The sequence below is a fragment of the Erithacus rubecula genome (assembly GCF_903797595.1).
Source record: "Erithacus rubecula genome assembly, chromosome: Z".
NCBI lineage: Eukaryota > Metazoa > Chordata > Aves > Passeriformes > Muscicapidae > Erithacus > Erithacus rubecula.
Genome location: NC_136661.1, coordinates 30,122,131 through 30,141,670, shown reverse-complemented (window position 1 = coordinate 30,141,670; position 19,540 = coordinate 30,122,131). Strand labels below are relative to the sequence as shown.

Genomic DNA, 19,540 nt, shown 5'->3' with positions numbered 1-19,540 from the left:
TACCCTGGAAGATTTAGCTGGTACCCCTGTGTGCTACCAAAAGAGGCAGCATGATTGCAGTCCTGTCCATAAAGTTAAGTGTTTCCAGTCTCTGGTGATGTCCTGCAGGAAATTTCCATAAAGGAGCCAACGCTTTTGCTGTAACTCGCTGGTTTTGCTGTATGTGGGTATGACACCCACACTGAGCTGGTGTGCCTGGTTTTTTTCAGTGTGATTTTAAGCAAATGATGTTGAAACGAGGCCAGGACAGCTTGCACACCTGACTTGTACTCTCAAATTGGTAGCAGCATGCTGGGCATGAGGTGATGTGCAGTGCATGTAATGTGAGTGGGAAGGTGATCGAGGTGGGAAAGAGGAGCCAGGAAACCAGCCTCAGGTGGGATGTCAGCACTCCATCTGCAAGTGCCAATGGGGAAGCAGAGTTGTGTTTTCCTGACAGACTCACCAGGGCACTGCTCCTTTCTGGAAGCCTAATTTTGGGTGTGGAAGTGAAGGCCACCAGCCACAGGTCTGCTGGGAAAGAGAGCTGTGTGGTTAGGTGCTAAAAAGAAAAAAACTTGTGCTTTTCCTAGGATCTAATCTTATTGAGCATAATTAGTAGACCTTCTGCAATAATGTTGCTGACATTACCACTTAGAAGCAATTATTTGGTAAAACCAATTTCTTGCCATACTTAAGCAGTGCTGTGAGCATTGATAAATGCTCTAGTAGGGCAAAGTATTGTTATTTTTATTGAGGTCATGTTAACAGTGAAAGAATACACTAGACTGACCCAGAATCATTGAGCAATTTTGCACTACTGAGATACAACCTTCCAAAAGAGTGCTGGTATGTTGAATATGTAATCATTAAAGGATTCTGCATGTGAGCTGGCATGCACAAATAATATTCATTGACAAGAAATACATATTGGAGCATTTTAAAAACGCAGACATCCCCAGGGTGGCTTCCACAAGGGAATGAGATAATGTCTGGAGATGCTATCTGCCAAAAACCCACCCAGTTACTGCTGGGGCTGCATATGTTGAAATATCTTGCTGCTTTTTTAATTCAAATTGATTTGTGAAATGGAGAATCTAAGGACACTCAAGGGGCAGGAGGGCTCTGGAGAAAGCAGTGTATGAGTCAAAGCAATGTACAATTAAGGAGAGGTTCCCTCGAGGAGGAAGTCAACCATTCAATCTTAATAGATCTTTAAATGACACAACACCCTATCTAAATTCATTATTGCCGCTGCCTGGGAGAGATGATTCAAGGGAACGTGTGTGATTTCCTCCATCCTGTTCAACACCTGTCTCACAGCAGGAAGGGACTCGTGGGCTAAACCTCAGCTGGTTCAGGAGAGTGTAGCTCCAAGGAGATTGCTGGAGCTGCTTTGCATTTCCCAAGCAGAACAGCCAGTCCCTAGCGCTCACTGTTCCAGAGAAGTGGCTCTGGGATGCACATGAGCTGCTCTCCATGTGCTTGGCCCGGCATAAATATGAGTAAGATTGTCTCCTGAGCGTGAAAGAAGAGATCCAGGCAGGCATTTGTCAGGAATGCATCAGCTCTCAGCACCTTTAGCAGGGATAAACCCCGCTCCTGAGCAGCACAGGCGGGAGCTGGGCTGGGGCCAGAGGCATGGGCGAAGGCTTGGACACCTTCCAGGTGGCAGGTCTGGATCTGTAAGAGGAGAGGGTTAGCTCAGCTATCTCAGGTTGCAGCTCCCCTTGAACCATAATTAATGAAAGATAAACATCCCCAGACTGCTGTGGTGAACCGTCAGCTGCAAATGTAAATGTATCTGAATTAATTTGCCTCCCTCCGGATCCGTAAAGGTCTGGAAAGAGATTGCGATATGATTTTTGTTGTACATACAAGTCATTTGCCCTGAATTTGATTGGGTTTTAGGTTATTTTGATTTTTTTTCCAGTGGATTAAATATTGATGTTTACTCTTTGAGTATTAATATTTTCTAGGCCCCTGGATAATGAAAATTTATGTAAGTTTATGTAAGGAAAGATTAGTAATTCCCTACTTAGTCTGTGTTCTCATTTTGCAGTTCAGTGCCATATTCTTCTCCTTTCTGGCTGTATCTCTTCAATCACCTCTTCAATCGATTTATTTCTTCAGTTTTTCTATATAAACCACTCAGACTCTGTTGTTGCCAAACTTAGCTTCATGCTTTGCTTTCATGCTTCATTTGCTGTCACAGTCAGGAATGTTTTTGGAGGTAATCAAACAAGTTTCCTCCAGGTTCCCTTTCCTGCAGCATCTTCAACTTTTGATCTTCTCCTGGAGAACTTTCCCGTCTTTGTCATGAGGATTTACCTTCCTCTTTTGAACTGGAGGTCACTGCTGGGACCTGCTCTGTGCTTTGTGTGGGAAGGATGTGGACTTGAAAAAAATAGACTCCTTTTCTTTGTTATATTTTTGCTTCATTGAAAAGACATCTGAAGCTTATTTGAAGGGGGGCTATAGGTGCTTATGCCAAAACTCACTAAACTATGGGCAGGCTAAACCTCTTTCTTAGTGAGAGTCATAGGCCAGAGAGAGAATTCTTGTAGAAAAGGAAAAAAAAAAACCAAAACCCAAAAAACAAACAAACAGGAGGAATAATTTAAAAATGCAGAAAAAATGTGTAGCAAAAACCAGTCAACATAAAGTGGAAAAAATGGACACACACACTCAAACCCCAAAATTAGAGTACTTTTCATGATCCAAATGGAACTACCATACATGTCTTAGTTAGCAGTTGCAGAGACCTGAGTGATTGCATTCACTTACCTGAACAAAATGCCTCCTGTCAAGTTCCCTGTGGAATGCCACGTGTTTCTCAAGGAGAACAGGTTACATCTTAAGTGTTCCTGCTTGAATAACCCTCTATTCCCTGTATTCACATCCATGGCATCATATGCCCACGGGCCTTTTACAGGGATAGTGTCACAGATTCTTATTTACCAGCAGCTTCCATTGGCAGCCTGGATTAATTTACACTACAGGTATTAATTACAAGAGAGGGCTATTGTTCAGCTTTATGCTGCTTCATTTGAGTTTATGAAGCCTTAGGATTGTATGGCTGTGGCTGAGCCTTCATGCAAGGGGCAGGTTCAAAACTGGAGCCAGGTTTTCCTTTGAGTGTTGCCGGTTTTGGATCGCTCTGAGGGTGTCTGATGTCCTGCCAAAGTGGTGGGGGTGCATTCACAACAGCTTGCAGCTGCACTGGGAGATCTACTGACCCAATGAAGGTATAAAAGGACGTGAAATTCAGGAGTCAGTTTGTGGAATCACAGAATTCTTTATGTTGGAAAAGTCCCCCCAGGATCAGAGTCCAACCATTTCCTTCAGTCCACACTGACTGTCCTGGTTTAAAGGACAGGTGTCTGCCAATAAAGGCAGAAGATTTTCTTTGAAATGGAAAATGTAAACGCCCTCCCTCAAACTTATTATAATTTTGAAATTAAGGGGCTCTCAGGCAAAGATATGGGAATTAAGAATAACAGTTCTTTACTATGAAAATTAAAATAGAAATGCAGTATTTCAAAGAACAATCCCAACCCTGCCAGAGTCAGAATCCAAGCTGGCACAGTCAGTCAGTCAGGGTGGTGGCACAGTCCCATTCCATGGTGCTGCATCCTCCTGCAGGGGCAGATGTGGCTCAGCTGGAGCAGTGCTCCTGGAGAAGGGGCAGTTTCCTCTGAAGCTCCAGGGATGATGTGGAAAGGGTCTGGTTTTCCTCTGGAATCCAGTGGAAAGAAGGTGCCTTGATGTCCAAAATCTCAGTTTTTACATAGGTAGGAAAGGCTTGGCTCCTCCCCTGGGTGGAGCATCTCCCAGTGGGATGATGGAATTTTATCAGCCAGGCACTGGGACTCAGTGGCCATGAACAGGAGATATCTCCTGGAGGGAGGATGGGCTGTGGGAAGATAAAGATGATTGCCCAGCTGGTTTAAAGATGGCCCATTAGAAGAGAATATGTGCCAGGAGATCAGGGGCACTGCCCTGGCTCCAACAGATGGGGACAGAATACACATTTCTGGCCACATCCTGTATTGCAACCCTACACACTGACCCATGCCCCAGGTGCCACATCCATGTGGCTTTTGAAGCCCTTCAGGGGTGGGGACTCCAACACTACCCTGGACAGTAACTGAAGTTCCCAGTCCATAGTTTGACACTTGCAGAGTGGTCAGGAATCATTTGTGCCACTCAGTGGACAGATCCTTGTGTCCACCACCCCATGGTGACTCTCATTTGCCTGGACCTCACTGGCCTTTCCCTCATGGTCTTCATCCCTGCAGGTGGCACGCCAAGGTTGTGTCTTTCTCCATCCCTATGTGTGATGAACACATCTTTTTATCACCTGGCTGGAAAGCAGAGAGCCCTGAGAGCTGGTATTCATGTGGGTTGCAGGGTTTCTGAAGGCAAAACCAATACCAAAACATTAGCAAGGCTAAGTTTTGTCCAGATCCATAAAAATGCTGAAGTTTGGTCAGGTTAGATGACATATTGTTTATCCAGCAATAAACATCTTTTCTCTGGGGTTTTCTTTTCCACAGGCAGTTAAGGCTACTCAACTGCTTGGGGTTAGCCTGTGCTCTGTGCAGTGTAACCTCCAGTTATGCTCAGAACAAGGGAAATACATATTGGCTGCTCTTGATTTCCCTTGAAACTTCTCACTAATCAAACAATTCTCTGTACATGCTTTACTCTGAGAAAGCAGAGTCATTCATTTACAATGGGGATATTCACTTACTTGGTCCTTAAAATCATGCTCAAGAACACAGTGAGCTGATGGGGATATTCACTTACTTGGTCCTTAAAATCATGCTCAAGAACACAGTGAGCTGAAAATTAATTCATTCTCCTGTGCAATTTTATCTCATGCAAACCTGTCAAATTTTGGTCAAGTCATTGCAACCTGCCTGTTGCAAATGAGGTTGAGAGGCTAGGTGTGGTTTTCATCTGGCTTTTTGGCCAGATGAAATTTCAGCACCTTGAAATTATTTAGGATTGGGCATGATGGGTTATAAATGTGCATGGGACAGCAACTCATGTCAAATATTTTCAAGGCTGCAAATTCCCAGTAGGACAGAATTTCATGTGTGATACCAAACTGCAGAACTACTTTAATCTCTACTATTTCTGGGTAAAGTTAAATCTTATTTGGTCTGTTAATAATGAAAATGAGAAGCACATTGATGTGACACACCTCAGTGTTGAGGATAGAAGACTTCCAACACAGTTTACATTGTGCTTAGTTTTTCCATATTTAAATATGTTGAAAATTGTCCACCTATTGCTATTTTTTATTATTATTTCTATTATATTTTTAAAAAAAGATTACAAGAGGAGATCAAATATAGCTGTTCTTTATTTAGGGATGGGTATTTTACAGCCAGAATGACATTTCTGCTTTGCTGGAACAAGAAGCAGTTTTGAAAGGGAAAGTTTTTGGTCAATACATGATGCACCTGAGAGTTTGCATGGATATGTCCTAAGGCTGAGAAGTCCCCATGAGCAGCTGGGGTTTGGATCCTAGCAAATCCAGACAAGTGGTGAAAATTCCCTGGGTGCTCACGCAGGCAGAGGGAGATCTTACCTTTAAAAACATTAGAAAAATGTTTATTATCAAGAATTAGCCTGCTCTGAGGTCTTTAGATCCACAATGACCTAAGATTCATATATTTGAGCTTTGAATGTGAGCTTACTCCTTTCCCCTTTGAAGGATTCTTGGGTTAAGGCTTCCCAGTTCTGGAAGTTCAAACTTCCAGAGTTTTAATGTTGGCTGTTGGCTGACTTGAAGGCTTGTGAGCACTGACCTGGGTGTGACTTGAGGAAACATCTGGAGCAGCAGGCATTGCTGCATGTGATTCACTCAGAAGCCAAATCCTTCCTTCCATCCTGGGATATGCATGTCCTTAAGGGCTGGGCTGTGTCAGAACTGAAGCTGTGGCCAATTATTTCCCAAAAACCTTCTGATGTTAGAAGCTCAGGTAAGGAGCAGAATTTGGGATGTGAGCGCCAGTTGATGGTGTCCTGTCTGATTTGCAATCTCATTTTATAAAAAGTTGGTCTTGAAGATCAGCATTGGACTCATGGATGAGTCTTCATCCCTGGAGGGATTTAAAATCCATTTAAGGCCCTTGGGGACATGGGCCAGTGGTGGCCTTGGCAGGGCTGGGGGAAGGGTTGGACTCAATGGTTTTGGAAAGGAACCCTTGGATTCTCTTGTTTCCAAATGAGGTCACACAATTTCATGTTTTTGGAAACTTCCATGATGGGAAAAATGAAAAAAATAAAAAAAATAAAATTATATTATTTGAAGTTGAGAAAGAGGGAATGAAATATTAATACGTGTTACCTTCTCATCAAAATTCATTTTTATTTACTCTGAAAACTGGAAGAGTATAATCAACACAGGAAAATGCAGATAAATATATTTATGAAATACATGTGAGTTGTTTGCTTCTGAGTAATGGTGAGTACCCTCTGTGTTCAGGATGAAGCCTTGCTGCATGGTGAAGCATTCAAAAAACAGGGTTTGTAGAAGGAATAATGTCTCTTACCACCCCATTTATAATACTGGGGAAAAAATTGTTATGCTATCTAGCATGCTGAGTATCCAGATATTTCTTTTTGACCAGAAATACTTCCTTTGCTCTAACAAGGACTTTACTTTCCCTGCAAACTTTGCCCAACTCATTGTCACTGTGTCCCAAATGAGGCAGCTATGGACATTTTACTTGTCACACTTCTTATTTCTCTGTTGTTTTTTCTCCAAAGATGGGTAAAAGGAATGAGAAATTGAAATGTAGAAATATAAAAGAAACACTTGTGACTTGTAAAACACAAAAAATGCACTGAGGCCTGAAAGGGGACAGAAAAAGGGATTTGTAATTCACATAGAGAGAAAAGATTTTGGACAGGCAAGAGTATGTGGCTGGTACATAGATCTCTGTGTACCCAATACAAAACAGAGAGTACAGCATGTTTTTGAAGACATGTGATAATTTTGACTAATTATGTCTATATATGGAAATTAATTCCGCTTTCAATTTTGAAATGAAGTAACTTTCAAAAAAAATTCTGATCTATTCAAAGCAAGACTGAAGTACAGAGTTAACAATATGATTTTCAACAATAACATAAATTTATTTCACTCTTATTTCTGAGCAAAAGTGTTTAACCCAAGAGAATATTTTCAATGTTGTCTTCAATTTTGATAACAGCAGATCTGGTGAAAGCAGAAAACAGATATTTCTTTTGTGAAATATTTCCCTTTTTATTATTTTTTTTTAATGGGCTCCCACCCTGGGGCTGAACTAATGAAAAATAGTGATAAATCTTGGAGAATTAGATGAACAGGGATTTCTGCACTGCTGTCACAAGGTGGGTTGCCATGTGCTAAGCTCCATGCCTCTGCAACTAAACCACCATTGTCTCCTGAGCAAGGTCGTTTAAAGCTCACTTCAAAAAGTCATCATCACTTTGAAGTCACAGTAGGAACATCAGTTTAGCATATCCTACAAGCAAAGCCTCCTGCATGTGGTAGATTGCCTCTCACAGGCCCTGCAGAGGGATGATCCAGGCTGAATCCTAATACATTAACTGTTTTGATGCATGCATTGCTTTCATGTAAGGGCTGAAAATGGGGGTGAATCTCATGGTTTCTGGCCTGGGTGGGGAGGACGAGGGGCTGGGTTCATTACAGGAATGGGACAGTGACTGGGGTGATGCAGTATTTGACAGAGCAATTTTCAAATGTTCAAAATTCAAATGTTTGCTGTGAATCAAGTGTGTTGGGAGTCACAGAATAGCTCAAAACACCACAGATCCCCAAGGAACACCAAGTCCAAACCCTGGCCCTGCTCAGGAGAGTCCCAAAAATCCCACTCTGTGCCCCAGAGAGCTGTCCAGGTACTCCTTGAATCCTTTCCTTCTCCCCTCTGTGGGGCCTCCTTGAGTAATAATACTCCTAAAAAAAATTAATATTTTAGGAGCAATAATATTTCCTAAAAAACACGCTTTTGGAGAGCTCAGGTAAGATTAAAGAAATGCTGAATCAGGGTCAAGCCAGCTTTGCATCTTCAGTGCTGCCTGTAGTGACAGAACCCCAAAGCCTTGCAAAGGCTCTGCAGCATTTCTCCCCTGTGTTTTGGCAGAGGTGCTCACAGCCAAAAGCCACAGAAACAGAGAATTGCTTTGGGCTAGAAGGGGTTTTTAAAGGTCAGCCAGTCCCAGCCCCTGCAACAAGCAACATTTGCAACCAGATGAAGTCACTCAGTGCTCTGTCCAGGCACAAATCCTTCTTCTGCAGCACCCCCATGCTCCAGGTGTGCTCATAATCTGCATTTCCAGTTTGAACCCTTGGCTAAAGATGCTGCTCCTCACCTCTAAAGGCACAGCTCATTAATAAATGTAGCTGTCAATTATCCTTGAAAGAGATTAATTATTATTGAGCTCTAAACCAACCCTTTGAATTCAACAGTTCTCTGAACGAGAGGAGAAAGAATTCTTTTTTATCTGTGTGCCATTGTTCTGTGCAAGAGCAGGACCCAATTTTGAGACAGAACTGGCTGCTGGTGAGCCCAGCAGAGCCCCTCTGCTTTCACAAGGGGTTGTTTTAGGCTCTAATTGTATTTTGCTGTGAGTAGCTGCCTCTGGGGCTCCTGCTACTGTGCCACAAAGAAGTTTAATGGGTGGTTTGGGTGAGTTTTCCCCTCCACAGAGGCTCAGCTGTTGGATGTACAAGACCAGCACATCTCCAACCAGAAGGTCACCAGAAGCTAATCTAGGAAGAGATTGTTTTATCCTGGTGGGATGAGCTCTCTGCCAGGACAAACAAGAACTAAATTCAAATGTTTGCTGTGAATCAAGTGTGTTGGGAGGCCAGGTCCCAGCTCTGTGCCCTAGCCATAGGCTGTCTGACATTTCCAGGATGCTCTGACCCAGAACTCTGTCACTGAGGAATGAGCTGCCAGCAGTGGTATAAAGGAGCCTCGAGTTTGACAAGTCAGTCCCTTCCATCAAGAAGAGGTTTTGTCAGACAGCTGCTGGTGGGCTGGAATGCCTGACTCGGTCTGACAGGCAGGAACCAAGGCATATGGGCATTAAAGCACCATCCTGAGCTCCTCAAGGCTGTGGCAGGCTCAGGCTGAAACTGTACCTTGTCTGCAGGTGCAGGCGCCTGCCTCCCCCTCTAGCAGCAATTCTTTTCACACTAACCACAGAGGTATTCCTTTCCCAGCAGCAATTCAGAGATGGTAGCAGTGCCTCTCCCCTATGCACCCATCCCCTTTGCCCCATCCCCTTTCCCAAACGTGCCTGCTCAGTGCTGAACAGCACAGGATTGATCTCAAACACTGCTGCTCTTGGTAGTGCTGTGAAAACAGGGATAATTGCTAAGAGTTGCCTTATGAGAAGGATCCATTGCTGCCTGCAGCAGTTCCTTGATTTTAACCCCGTGTGCTTTGCCTGTGAGGGCTGTGACATTTCCCAGATATTGGATGCTGCTGCCCTGCTCGGTGGTAGGTCAGGCACAGGGGAGGCAGGCACGGCTGGGCACTCACTGCTCCCTGCAGGAGGTGATAACCCCAGGCAATGAAACACAGTTTTCCTGCCCAAATCTCACATTCCTGCTGCAGGAAACTTGGTAGACTGCACATAAACACACTATCCCCAAAATAAGAGTAGATACAAATAATATAAAATATAAATATAAATATCAAAATAAAATAAATATTAAATAAATAAATATTAAATAAATATTAATTAAATAAATAAATATTAAATAAATATATAATAACATATTTATAATATATAAATATATTTGCAATGTAAATTAAAATTTATAATTTATAATAATATTATATTAATAATATAAATTATAATATATAAATATTTTATAATATATATTTATAGTATATATAAATATATATAATGTAAAATAAGTAAAATAAAATAAAATATAAATTTAAAAAATAAAGTATATAAATAAATACATATAAAAAAATATAAATAAATAAATAAGATAAAATAAAATAAAATAAAATTATATATATATATATATATATATATATAAAAATAATTATAAAAATAAAATAAATAGTAGATACAAAAATGCATCCCCGATAATAGTAGATACAAAATTTTTTGAGGCAATTCCATTCTATGGTGCTTTGAGTGACCATGATATCATATTGCTAAATAAATGACATTAACAGATGAATATCACACGGCTGGACAGTCAGCTGCAGCTTGCAGGTGGCAGGATTTGGCTGGGATCTGTCCATGCATTTTCCATAGCTGGAGGCAGGACAGGCACCCAGGGGTGTTGGGTCTGAATGAAAAGATCCTGGGCAGTGTGGGGTTAATGCTGCACCCAGGATGGGGGATGATGCGGGGACAGCCTGAAAGGGGAATACTGGGGGGTGGGAGAGCAGCAGCCCCATGCCCTTCATCCCCCAGGATGTGTCAGGAGTGCATCACATTCACAGACAAAACCTCTTGGCTCTCAGCAGAGAGAACCTGACTCCAGCTCACAGTGCGAAATTAACCTTTCCTCTTGGCTGTTGAGAGCTGAAGCTGAGTTAATCACTAGCAGACAGGCTGATTGACTGCCACTCCTCTGCTAAATTAATGCAGTGGGGTCACATCAGTGCCACCCCACTGTTCCCCAGAGATGGCATCCTGGCAATGTCTTCAAATGCAGACACACAACTGTAAAGAAAAGGAAGGTGCTGTAACCACACAGAGCATTTACACTTGTGCATTGCAATGTGAAAGTGGAAAGACAAGAGAAAATAGCTTCTTCTCTTCCTACTGATTTTTTTGTTGGCTGTTCTGCTCTTGGCATCTTGCAGTACGTGCCTCTGAAGCTGCTAATTTTGCTCCTAGGAAAGCTCCCCTCCCCGTGCCTGTGCTGCAGTGAGCCTGTGCACTGCTCGATAGAGACACAGCTTTTACATTAGCATTTTGCATGTTCTCAGTGCTAGGAAAAGCATCCAGGAAAAAAAAAATATCCAGGCAACATCATGATCTGTGTTTTACAGATTAAGTCAGAGTCATGTATTGGGATTTAGGAGAAAAAAAAAAAAACAAAAAACAAAAAACAAAAAAATAACAACCCCAAACAAACAAAAAAACCCCCAAAGTGGGTATTTTTTAAAAGATACTTCTGCCATTAAAGAATAGGGAACAACATCTACCCATGATCAAAATGAAGAGCACTTGACTTATGGCAGATCTCTTCCTGGCTGCAGTGAGAGCTTTTTCTTGCATGCTTTTAGCAGCTGAATCCTCACTGTCTTTTTAAGAGGCAGCATCCCTTTCCATTTAAATTGCTCATCCACCATGTCACTCTGTAAGATGTGCTGATGTACAGAGCACAGAAGGACCCCTGAGCAGCATGAAGAGCTCCTCTCCTTGCTGCAGCTGAATGTCAAATTGCTTAGAGAGGGAGAAAGTGCTGGCAAAAATTCAGCGTGGCTCAGGGTTTGCTTCTTGAAGATGGAGGAGTTGAAATTTTTCTGAAAGCAGATCTAAGGGTCAGGTGCGGGGATAGGCTTGAGTTTCAGAGCCATTAGGATGGAAAAAATTAAAGAAAAGACCTGATGAGCACAGGCTTGTGAAGCAGGAATGTACTCTAACCTAAACCAAGGACTTCTAATGCTCTTGAAGTAGTTTTGCCTACAGAAAGACATCAGAATAGAAAAGGGCCATGCCAGGACATGCCATACACCAGAGCCTTGCTTGTATTATAAGGGACAACACAAAACCCTCCTAGCACAGTGCCCTGTGACTGCCACCAGCCCAAAGTGATGGCCCATCCTGGGCTCAGGAGGCAGCTCTGCCCAGGGCTCTTTGTGCTCACTGAGACCAGCCCTGTGTGTGTGCAGAGCCCTTGGCACCACTTGGTGTTCAGGAGATCAAAAGATGCCATCCTGGACCTCAGATTTGAAACATAGCCATGCTGAGAAACCTTTAAAGGTTTTTAACCTGGCAAATAGTTTCACCAGCATTTTCCTTGCTGGCTAGGTGTGTTTCTGCAGTAATCACACAAGGTGCCCTGCCTGCACTGTGTTTGGTCACTTGCTCCTCATGGACTTGTTCTCTGCATGTCTTCCTTGATGTTCTGCATGCATTGAGACATCCTTCTGCCTTATACCTCAGAGGCATAAAGCCTTATCCTGCAAGGGGTTAAGCCACTGCAGCTTGTCAAGTTCTTCTGTCTCCCAAAAAGCAGAGTGGAAAATTAATCACTGACATCAGATTAAATATTCTAGAGGAGGTGCAAGAAGCAAAGCTTCTTGAAAAATGTGGTCTGTAATTAAAGAATGCAAAGTACAGTGGGTCAGTTTTACTTAGAGCAGCTTAGTGGCCAAGTAGGAGATGTAAATTGCCATCCTCACACTTTACTAATACAAATGAACACATTTGGCTGTTGGTGTATCTCTAGCAGGTTGTTAGAGCTCTGTGAATTGAAGCTAAAGAGTTAAAGAGAATCATTAAGACATTTTCTCCCCTATCTGAGCCAAGTTCTGTTCTCCTCTTTCTTGTTATTTAGTATTTATTGCAGTTTTATCGTTATTATTTTATTTGCCGTGGCATGTTTTGAGATGAGGAGCCAGGGGTGTCAGCTCAGTTTTTTACCCTTTTCCCAGCACATTCATTAAATTGTTACAGGTGATTACCCTTCTGTTTGGGTTCTGCCCTTGTACTCCTCACCCTGGGAGCATTGCTGTAATTCAGGGGATGGTCCAAAAGCCACTCCTCATAGGTTTGCTCTCACATCCTGTGCCTCTGCAGAAGAATATGCATCAGGCCCTCTGCAGACTTTTGGAACAACTAAATATGCACAGATTATGGTGGAGGAGGTGGGGGATCTGTTCTGGGAGTGGTAACCCAGTGTTGGTGATATTCCATGGCTCCTGAGAGAATCCATTTCTGTAGCTGGCTGGGAAGCCCAGGAAAGATTGTCCCTTAACATGGCACTTTCCAAAAGGAAAAAAAAGTTGCAAACCAAGAATCATAATTAATGAATGGACTTGATGATCTTAGAGGTCTTTTTCATGATTTCATGATTCTGTGGTGCAAAAAGTTTTATTAGTGCCAAGGAAAAAAAAATGTGTGTGAGGAGACTTGTGCATTTGAGCCTTTCACAGAAGCAGCATGCCCAGGACTCAGAAATACAGAAATTGCACAGAGCTGTGAGTATCAGCTGCCCAGGGTTCAGTAACAGGAGCTCTGTTGAGGGCTTGTATGACATCATGTACTGTTCAGCAGCAGATTTTGCATTCATCTTCACCTGTTTTGTGTCTTGCTGCCCACCTCCAGCACTCATTTTTCACAGATGTCTGTCATGGCTGTTTGCTTGGAGGAGTGAGGTAGCCAGGTGACTTCAGTGGTAGATTTTGAAAGTTGCTCATGTTTGGCTCAAATAAAGTTACACTGAAGATCATGGGAGATTTTCATTAGTCCCAGAAGAAACTGAGGTCACTTTTGCTGTCCTTGGGAGCCAAGTGAGTCCCACCCTGGTCTGTCTGAAGAACTTGCTTCTCAAACTCACTGATAGGATGTGTGAAATGTCCATGATGAGCCTCACCCACAGGGTTTTGGTGCCATAGATGTTGTATCTTCACAATACCACAGCTCCTGGGTTTACTCCTGTTTCTTCATTAAATAAAAAAGACTGGATTTTTTTTTCCTAGGTTTTTTTGTTTGTTTGCTTGTTTTGGTTCTTGACGTTGTTTTGTTTTGTTTTTTATGAAAGAATGACCACCTTCACGTTTTTGTTTCATGAATGGCATTTCAGAGAATCAGAGAAGGTTTGGGATCCTTTTTTTACTCCCTGCTGTGGGCAGGGACACTTTCCACTAGACCAGGCTGCTTGAAGCTCCATCCAACACGACCTTGGACACACCCAAGGATGGGGTGTCAACAACTCTGAGCAACCTGTGCCAATCCCTCACCACCCACCCAGTAAAGAATTTATAGATATAGTTGAAAAATTTCTCCTTTTTCCGATTAAATCTGTTATTCTTTGTTCTATCACTATGATACTATTTCCTCAAAATATTTGTTTAGTATAAACTAAACTGTCAAAGTAGCTCTGGGACAGAACTGGGTCAGGCCTGAGCTTGGGCAGACTCTGAAACTCATCAACATTTGGAAAAAGCAAAGCTGGTCCATAGGTCTGGGTTCATTTAATCCTTTGTATCCACATCAAAAATTTTCACTTCCTCTGCTATTTCACTCTTCAGTGTCAAGGCCAGGAACTGAGTGATTTGTCCTCTTGGCCTGGGCAGTGAATACACAGAATCCTGCCTATGGATTTTATTCCTCTTGTGGAGAAGGAGTCACAGCTCAGACCACGCTTTCAAGACAGCACCAGCACAGCCTGGATTGGTCTGTATTGTTGTGTTTTGCATCAAACCACTGAGTTATTAATGTATTGGGATTTCTGCCTCCCTCATTGCAGTCAACAAATACGTGGTCCGTGTTTTTACTGGAGAAGTCAGCGGCAGCGGAACAGATGCGGATGTCTTCATTAATATCTTCGGTGAGAAAGGAGACACAGGTATTCAAATGCAAATCATCTCCTAAAATATTTCCTCCTGCTCTGTAGGCCTGTGATCTCAGCAGCACACACACAGGCAATCTGGCAAACGCAGAATAATTTGGCTGAGTGAAAGGCACAACAAATGGTGGCGTTAGCTCTGGGGGCCCCACGTCCACAGCCCCTGCAATGCAGCAGATGTGGCTGGGTGTGGGCATGACTCAAGTTACCTGCCATTAAAAAAAAAGCACACTCTGGGAAAATGCAGCTTAAACAACCAGCAGAAAGCAGTGGAGTAAGTGACAATCCACTGAAGGGTCCAACACCAATGTGCATTTACAGGGAATGCAGTGAGAGCTGTGTGTCTCATTTTCTGGGTACCTGGATGGATAATGACATTCCTTCTCTGTGGCTGAGCCTGTTTGGCCATTTATAAAAATAACTTTAAAAATTAAATATTAGTTCAATTTTATATATATATATATATATTTATATATTTATATATTTATATATTTATATTATTTATATTATTTATTATACATATATACTATACACATATTATATATGTGTATTTTTGATAATTATATTATTTATGTTATTTATATCATTAATTAATATATTATATATTATACATTGTATAGTATATAGTATATAATATATAATATATATTATATATTATATATATAATATTATACATTATATATTATATATTATGTATTATATATTATATGGTATATAGTATATAATATATAGTATATAATATATATTATATATTATATATTATACATGATATATTAATTATATATTATATATAGTATATAGAATATAATGTATACTACATAATATGTAGTATATAGTGTATAGGATATAGTATATCCTATATACTTTATACTATATACTACATACTATGTACTATATTACATATTAGTTAATATAACTTATATTAGCTGGGTTTGAATAGCTTTTTAAAAAAAATAATGTAATTATTTTTAAATGTTGATTGTACTGCAACATTGACCTGGAAGCTTTAATTTATTTTTTTTTTTAATTAATTGAATAATATTAAAAGACTGCCCAAACCAAGCTCTCTGGGCCATGGACAGAAGTGGGTGGAGGTTCCTGAAGTTTTCTGTAATAAGGGAGCAAATATTCTCTTGCTTCTACACTGCACCTATGCTGTCAAGGTCAAGAAAAAATTACATGATATCTGCCAAGTGTCCTTGAACAGATTATAAAACCTGGGGGATAGGGTTCATATGTGATGAGTCCTCCAGAGTTTTACAGAGGGATTCATCTCATCTCTCTCAAGACATCCCAAAATGGGAGTCTGAGTCTTAGCAGGGTGTCCAGGTACCCCTCATATCCACACAGAGAAAAAAAACCCTAGAGAAAGATTCATCCCCTCTAGGGTAAGAGGGATGAGTTGCCCACTGGCCTCTTTCTCTGCACTGGTGCCTTGGGTGGGTTTCATCCCACTCACAACATCACCCACACAACCAGGGCCACAGCTTAATACCTTCCATAAAGGCAAACCCCTGTGAGATCAGGAAAAAGCCAACAGCTCTGGCTGGGTCCTAATTTGAAAATAAATCCTTCCTCTTGGATACAGCAAAGAATTCTGTGTCCTGAAATGTCAGAATCTGCAGCTTGTGACCAAAAGCTTTCTTGAACAGTTTGGAGATTTTCAAACACAGTAAAAATAAAAGGGAAATGTGGTGAAATGAAAAAAAAAAAAAAAATTAAGAGCCATCTGGATATATATTTCTGAAAGCTCTGAGAGCTGTAAGTAACTGTGACATTAGAATGGAAATCCTGGTCTTTTGTGTGCTTGAGAAAAAGTACCTTTTTATTAGAATAGAAAGTCCTCTGCCTTTGTCTTGAATCCTGGGTGCAGAGAGCTGATATCTAGGGAATATTTGATTCAGTCAGTGGTGACATTCCTAAATATTCCTCCACTTACAAACATGCATGTGCCAGTAACCCTTTCCTCCTTGGAGATACAATATATTACTTATTTATTTGTGGTTTTGTTTGTTTGTTTGTTATTGTTGCTGAGGAGGTTTTGTTGTTTGTTTGGTACTTTTGTTTTGTTTCTTTACTTTTATTTTTACTTTTTCTTTTCCCATTCAGGTGTGAGGAAACTGGACAATGACAAGGACAATTTTGAAAAAGGAGCAGAAGACAAGTTCACTCTTGATGCTCCGAATCTGGGAAAATTAAGAAAAATTAATATTGGGCATAATAACAAAGGTGGATCTGCTGGCTGGTTCCTTGCTAAGGTTAGTTACTCCTAAGACATTCAACATTAGCATCTCATGGGCTCAAAATATTTCACCCTCTCAGTGGTCTGGTACCAAGAGATGTAAGGATAATTGTTGGTGATACAAGATACTGAGAGGGACACAAATAATTTCATTCTCTTAACTCTTTACCACAACCATAAAAATAGCAGAAACCAAGAGTTATCTGTTGGATCTGTTCACACTGAAAATTTGCAGACTCATAGCTTTCCCAGTTTTAAATGTTATCATTGGCTCAGCAAAAGAGGTATGCCTGCCACAAAGACTCTATTCTTCCACTTTTCTGCTCATTTTAATCTCCTGCTATGGGGTAGGAAGGTGTTACAGCTTTTAGTATAATGGTTGAAGGAATATTTAATAAAGGGGAAATCTATGACTCCTCCCTCTGGTCTCATTTTCTTTCCTCTGCTGGTGTAGTTTAACAGCTGTCTTTAATCCACAGAAGACCTGACCCCATATTTGTAAATCCTCAACAACAGGATAGTTCAATGTAATACAAATGCAAATATTAGCACACGCTGCTCCACCCCCACACAATGCAGGAGAAGTTATGATGGTGGCTGTCCATGAAACATGTGGAAATGGAAAACAGAATAGCTGTGCTCAATGTCATAAATAGTGGGGGGCAAAAACACAGAACCTCATTCTCACATCACAGGCGTAATGATATCATTTTTGACGAGGTTGGTGTTGCTGCTCAAGTCCCCAAATCTGGTGTGGTGACTACTTGCAGCCAACACATCATCCCTATATTCTGCCACAAGCCTCCAGGATGTTTACAATGAGGTAAAATGCAGCTTTGCCAATTCAGATGGAAGGCTGGAGAGCTGAGTTGAAATAGCTCAGTTGGCCTCTACTGGTTTTAGATGTTTTTTGTGTAATTTGGTCCAATACCTAGACACCCTAGTGTTGTCACTCCAGGATGAACCTGCTCTCCTGTTTCTCATGTTTTCAGACTGGCTTATACTCAGAGATGGTTTTCCACCTCTAAATGTAAGAATAAACCCTCTAAAAGGAACCCAAGGAGGATCAGCTGGTAGAGAGGCATTGGAGTGTTGATATTTCTCCCAAACCTTTTCTATTTTAGTCTCTAGCACTCCAGCTCTCTCCTGCTGACAATCCCAGCCCTGGCAGACACTGCTGTCTGTCTGTGGAGGTACAACAGGACCCAGGAGTGCTACAGGCAACAGCACAGTGTGGGATGAATGACAGGAGGGGAAGCTCTGTTTTCCCAAAGAATGGTTTCATAAATTTATCAAAAAGGACAGATTGCAGATTCTCCCTCATTGTTGAGAAAAGTGTCAAGGGCGTTCTATCCATAACAGTGATTTTTTTCACCCCTCTGAGACATAACCCACACAGAGGAGTACAGATTTTGATTTCTTCTCTTCTGACCGAAATCTTCTCTGCTGGTTTAAAATACTGTAGTAAGTCTATGGCAGAAGATATCAGTAAGAAACACCTCAGCAGGAGGTGCAAAAAACTAGTGTAATATTAAAGGGGAATATTGTTCACCAGCTTGTTTCACCAAAATATCACAGAATTCTAAAAGAGTCTGGTTTGACAGGGTCCTTAAAGACCCTCCAGTCCCACCCCTGCCATGGGCAGGGACACCTTCCACTGTCCCAGGCTGCTCCAATTCCCATCCAGCCTGGCATTGGGCACTGCCAGGGATGCAGGGGCAGCCACAGCTGCTCTGGGCACCCTGTGCCAGCCCTGCCCACCCTCCCAGCCAGCAATTCCTCCCCAATATCCCAGCCAGCCCTGCCCTCTGGCACTGGGAGCCATTGCCTGTGTCCTGTCCCTGCCTTGTCCCCAGTCCCTGTGCAGCTCTTCTGGAGCCCCTTCAGGCCCTGCCAGGGGCTCTGAGCTCTCCCTGGAGCCTTCTCTGTGCAGCTGAGCACCCCCAGCTCTGCCAGCCTGGCTCCAGAGCAGAGGGGCTCCAGCCCTGCAGCATCTCCTGCCTCCTCTGCACTGGCTGCAGCAGCTCCACGTCCTTGTGCTGCTGGAGCCCAGGGCTGGAGCAGCTCTGCAGGTGGGGTCTCACCTGGGCACAGGGGCACAGGGGCAGAATCCCCCCTGCCCTGCTGCCCACGCTGGGGGCTCAGCCCAGGGCAGGGGGGCTCAGGCTGGGCAGCTCCAGGTCTCACCCACAGCACCCCCAGCTCCTTCTCCCAGGGCTGCTCTGTCCATTCTGTGTCCAGCCTGTCTTTTGGATTGCCCCAACCCAGGTGCAGGACCTGGCACTTGGCTTTGTTAAACCTCATGATATTTGCACAGCTCCACCTCTCTGTGGTCCAAGAGCCAAATCCTTCCAAATTAAAAACAGTTTCCTGCCACAGGGTTTAAATGGCTGCTTTTGCAATGGTTCCACGTTGGAGTATCTGATCTACAGTGATATTACTGTGCCACACAAGCTCATCTGATGGTCTGGATTTGCCCTAAAATTCCTAGGCATTATTTTATAACAAGGCTGTAAAGCAGAGAGGGAGAACACAGCCTGTTCCTGAGGCAGAACAAAGAGCTGTCGTTCAGCTGATGGAGAGGAGTAGCCAGCAAACAGGCTCTGGAGAGAAGGAACACAGGCCAGCCAGCTGGTCTTGATAGCAGAGACATCTGGTCTCATACACTGCAAGAGAGGCAGAATGGTTTCACTGGATAAAAAAGAAAGAAAAGTAAAAATCTGGGGGTTTACTCCCTG

The 19,540-nt window shown here is 42.3% G+C and overlaps 1 protein-coding gene across 1 annotated transcript in view; it reads left to right on the top strand.

Moving 5' to 3' along the window:
• LOXHD1 (lipoxygenase homology PLAT domains 1) overlaps positions 1–19,540 on the top strand; it is a gene marked incomplete at both ends in the record, with an annotated part of 129,367 nt that overhangs the window by 11,503 nt on the left and 98,324 nt on the right. Inside the window, 2 exons of the mRNA XM_079330659.1 lie at positions 14,462–14,560; positions 16,670–16,818. Of these exons, the coding sequence (XP_079186785.1) occupies positions 14,462–14,560; positions 16,670–16,818 (248 nt within the window). The remainder of the gene's footprint in view (positions 1–14,461; positions 14,561–16,669; positions 16,819–19,540) is intronic.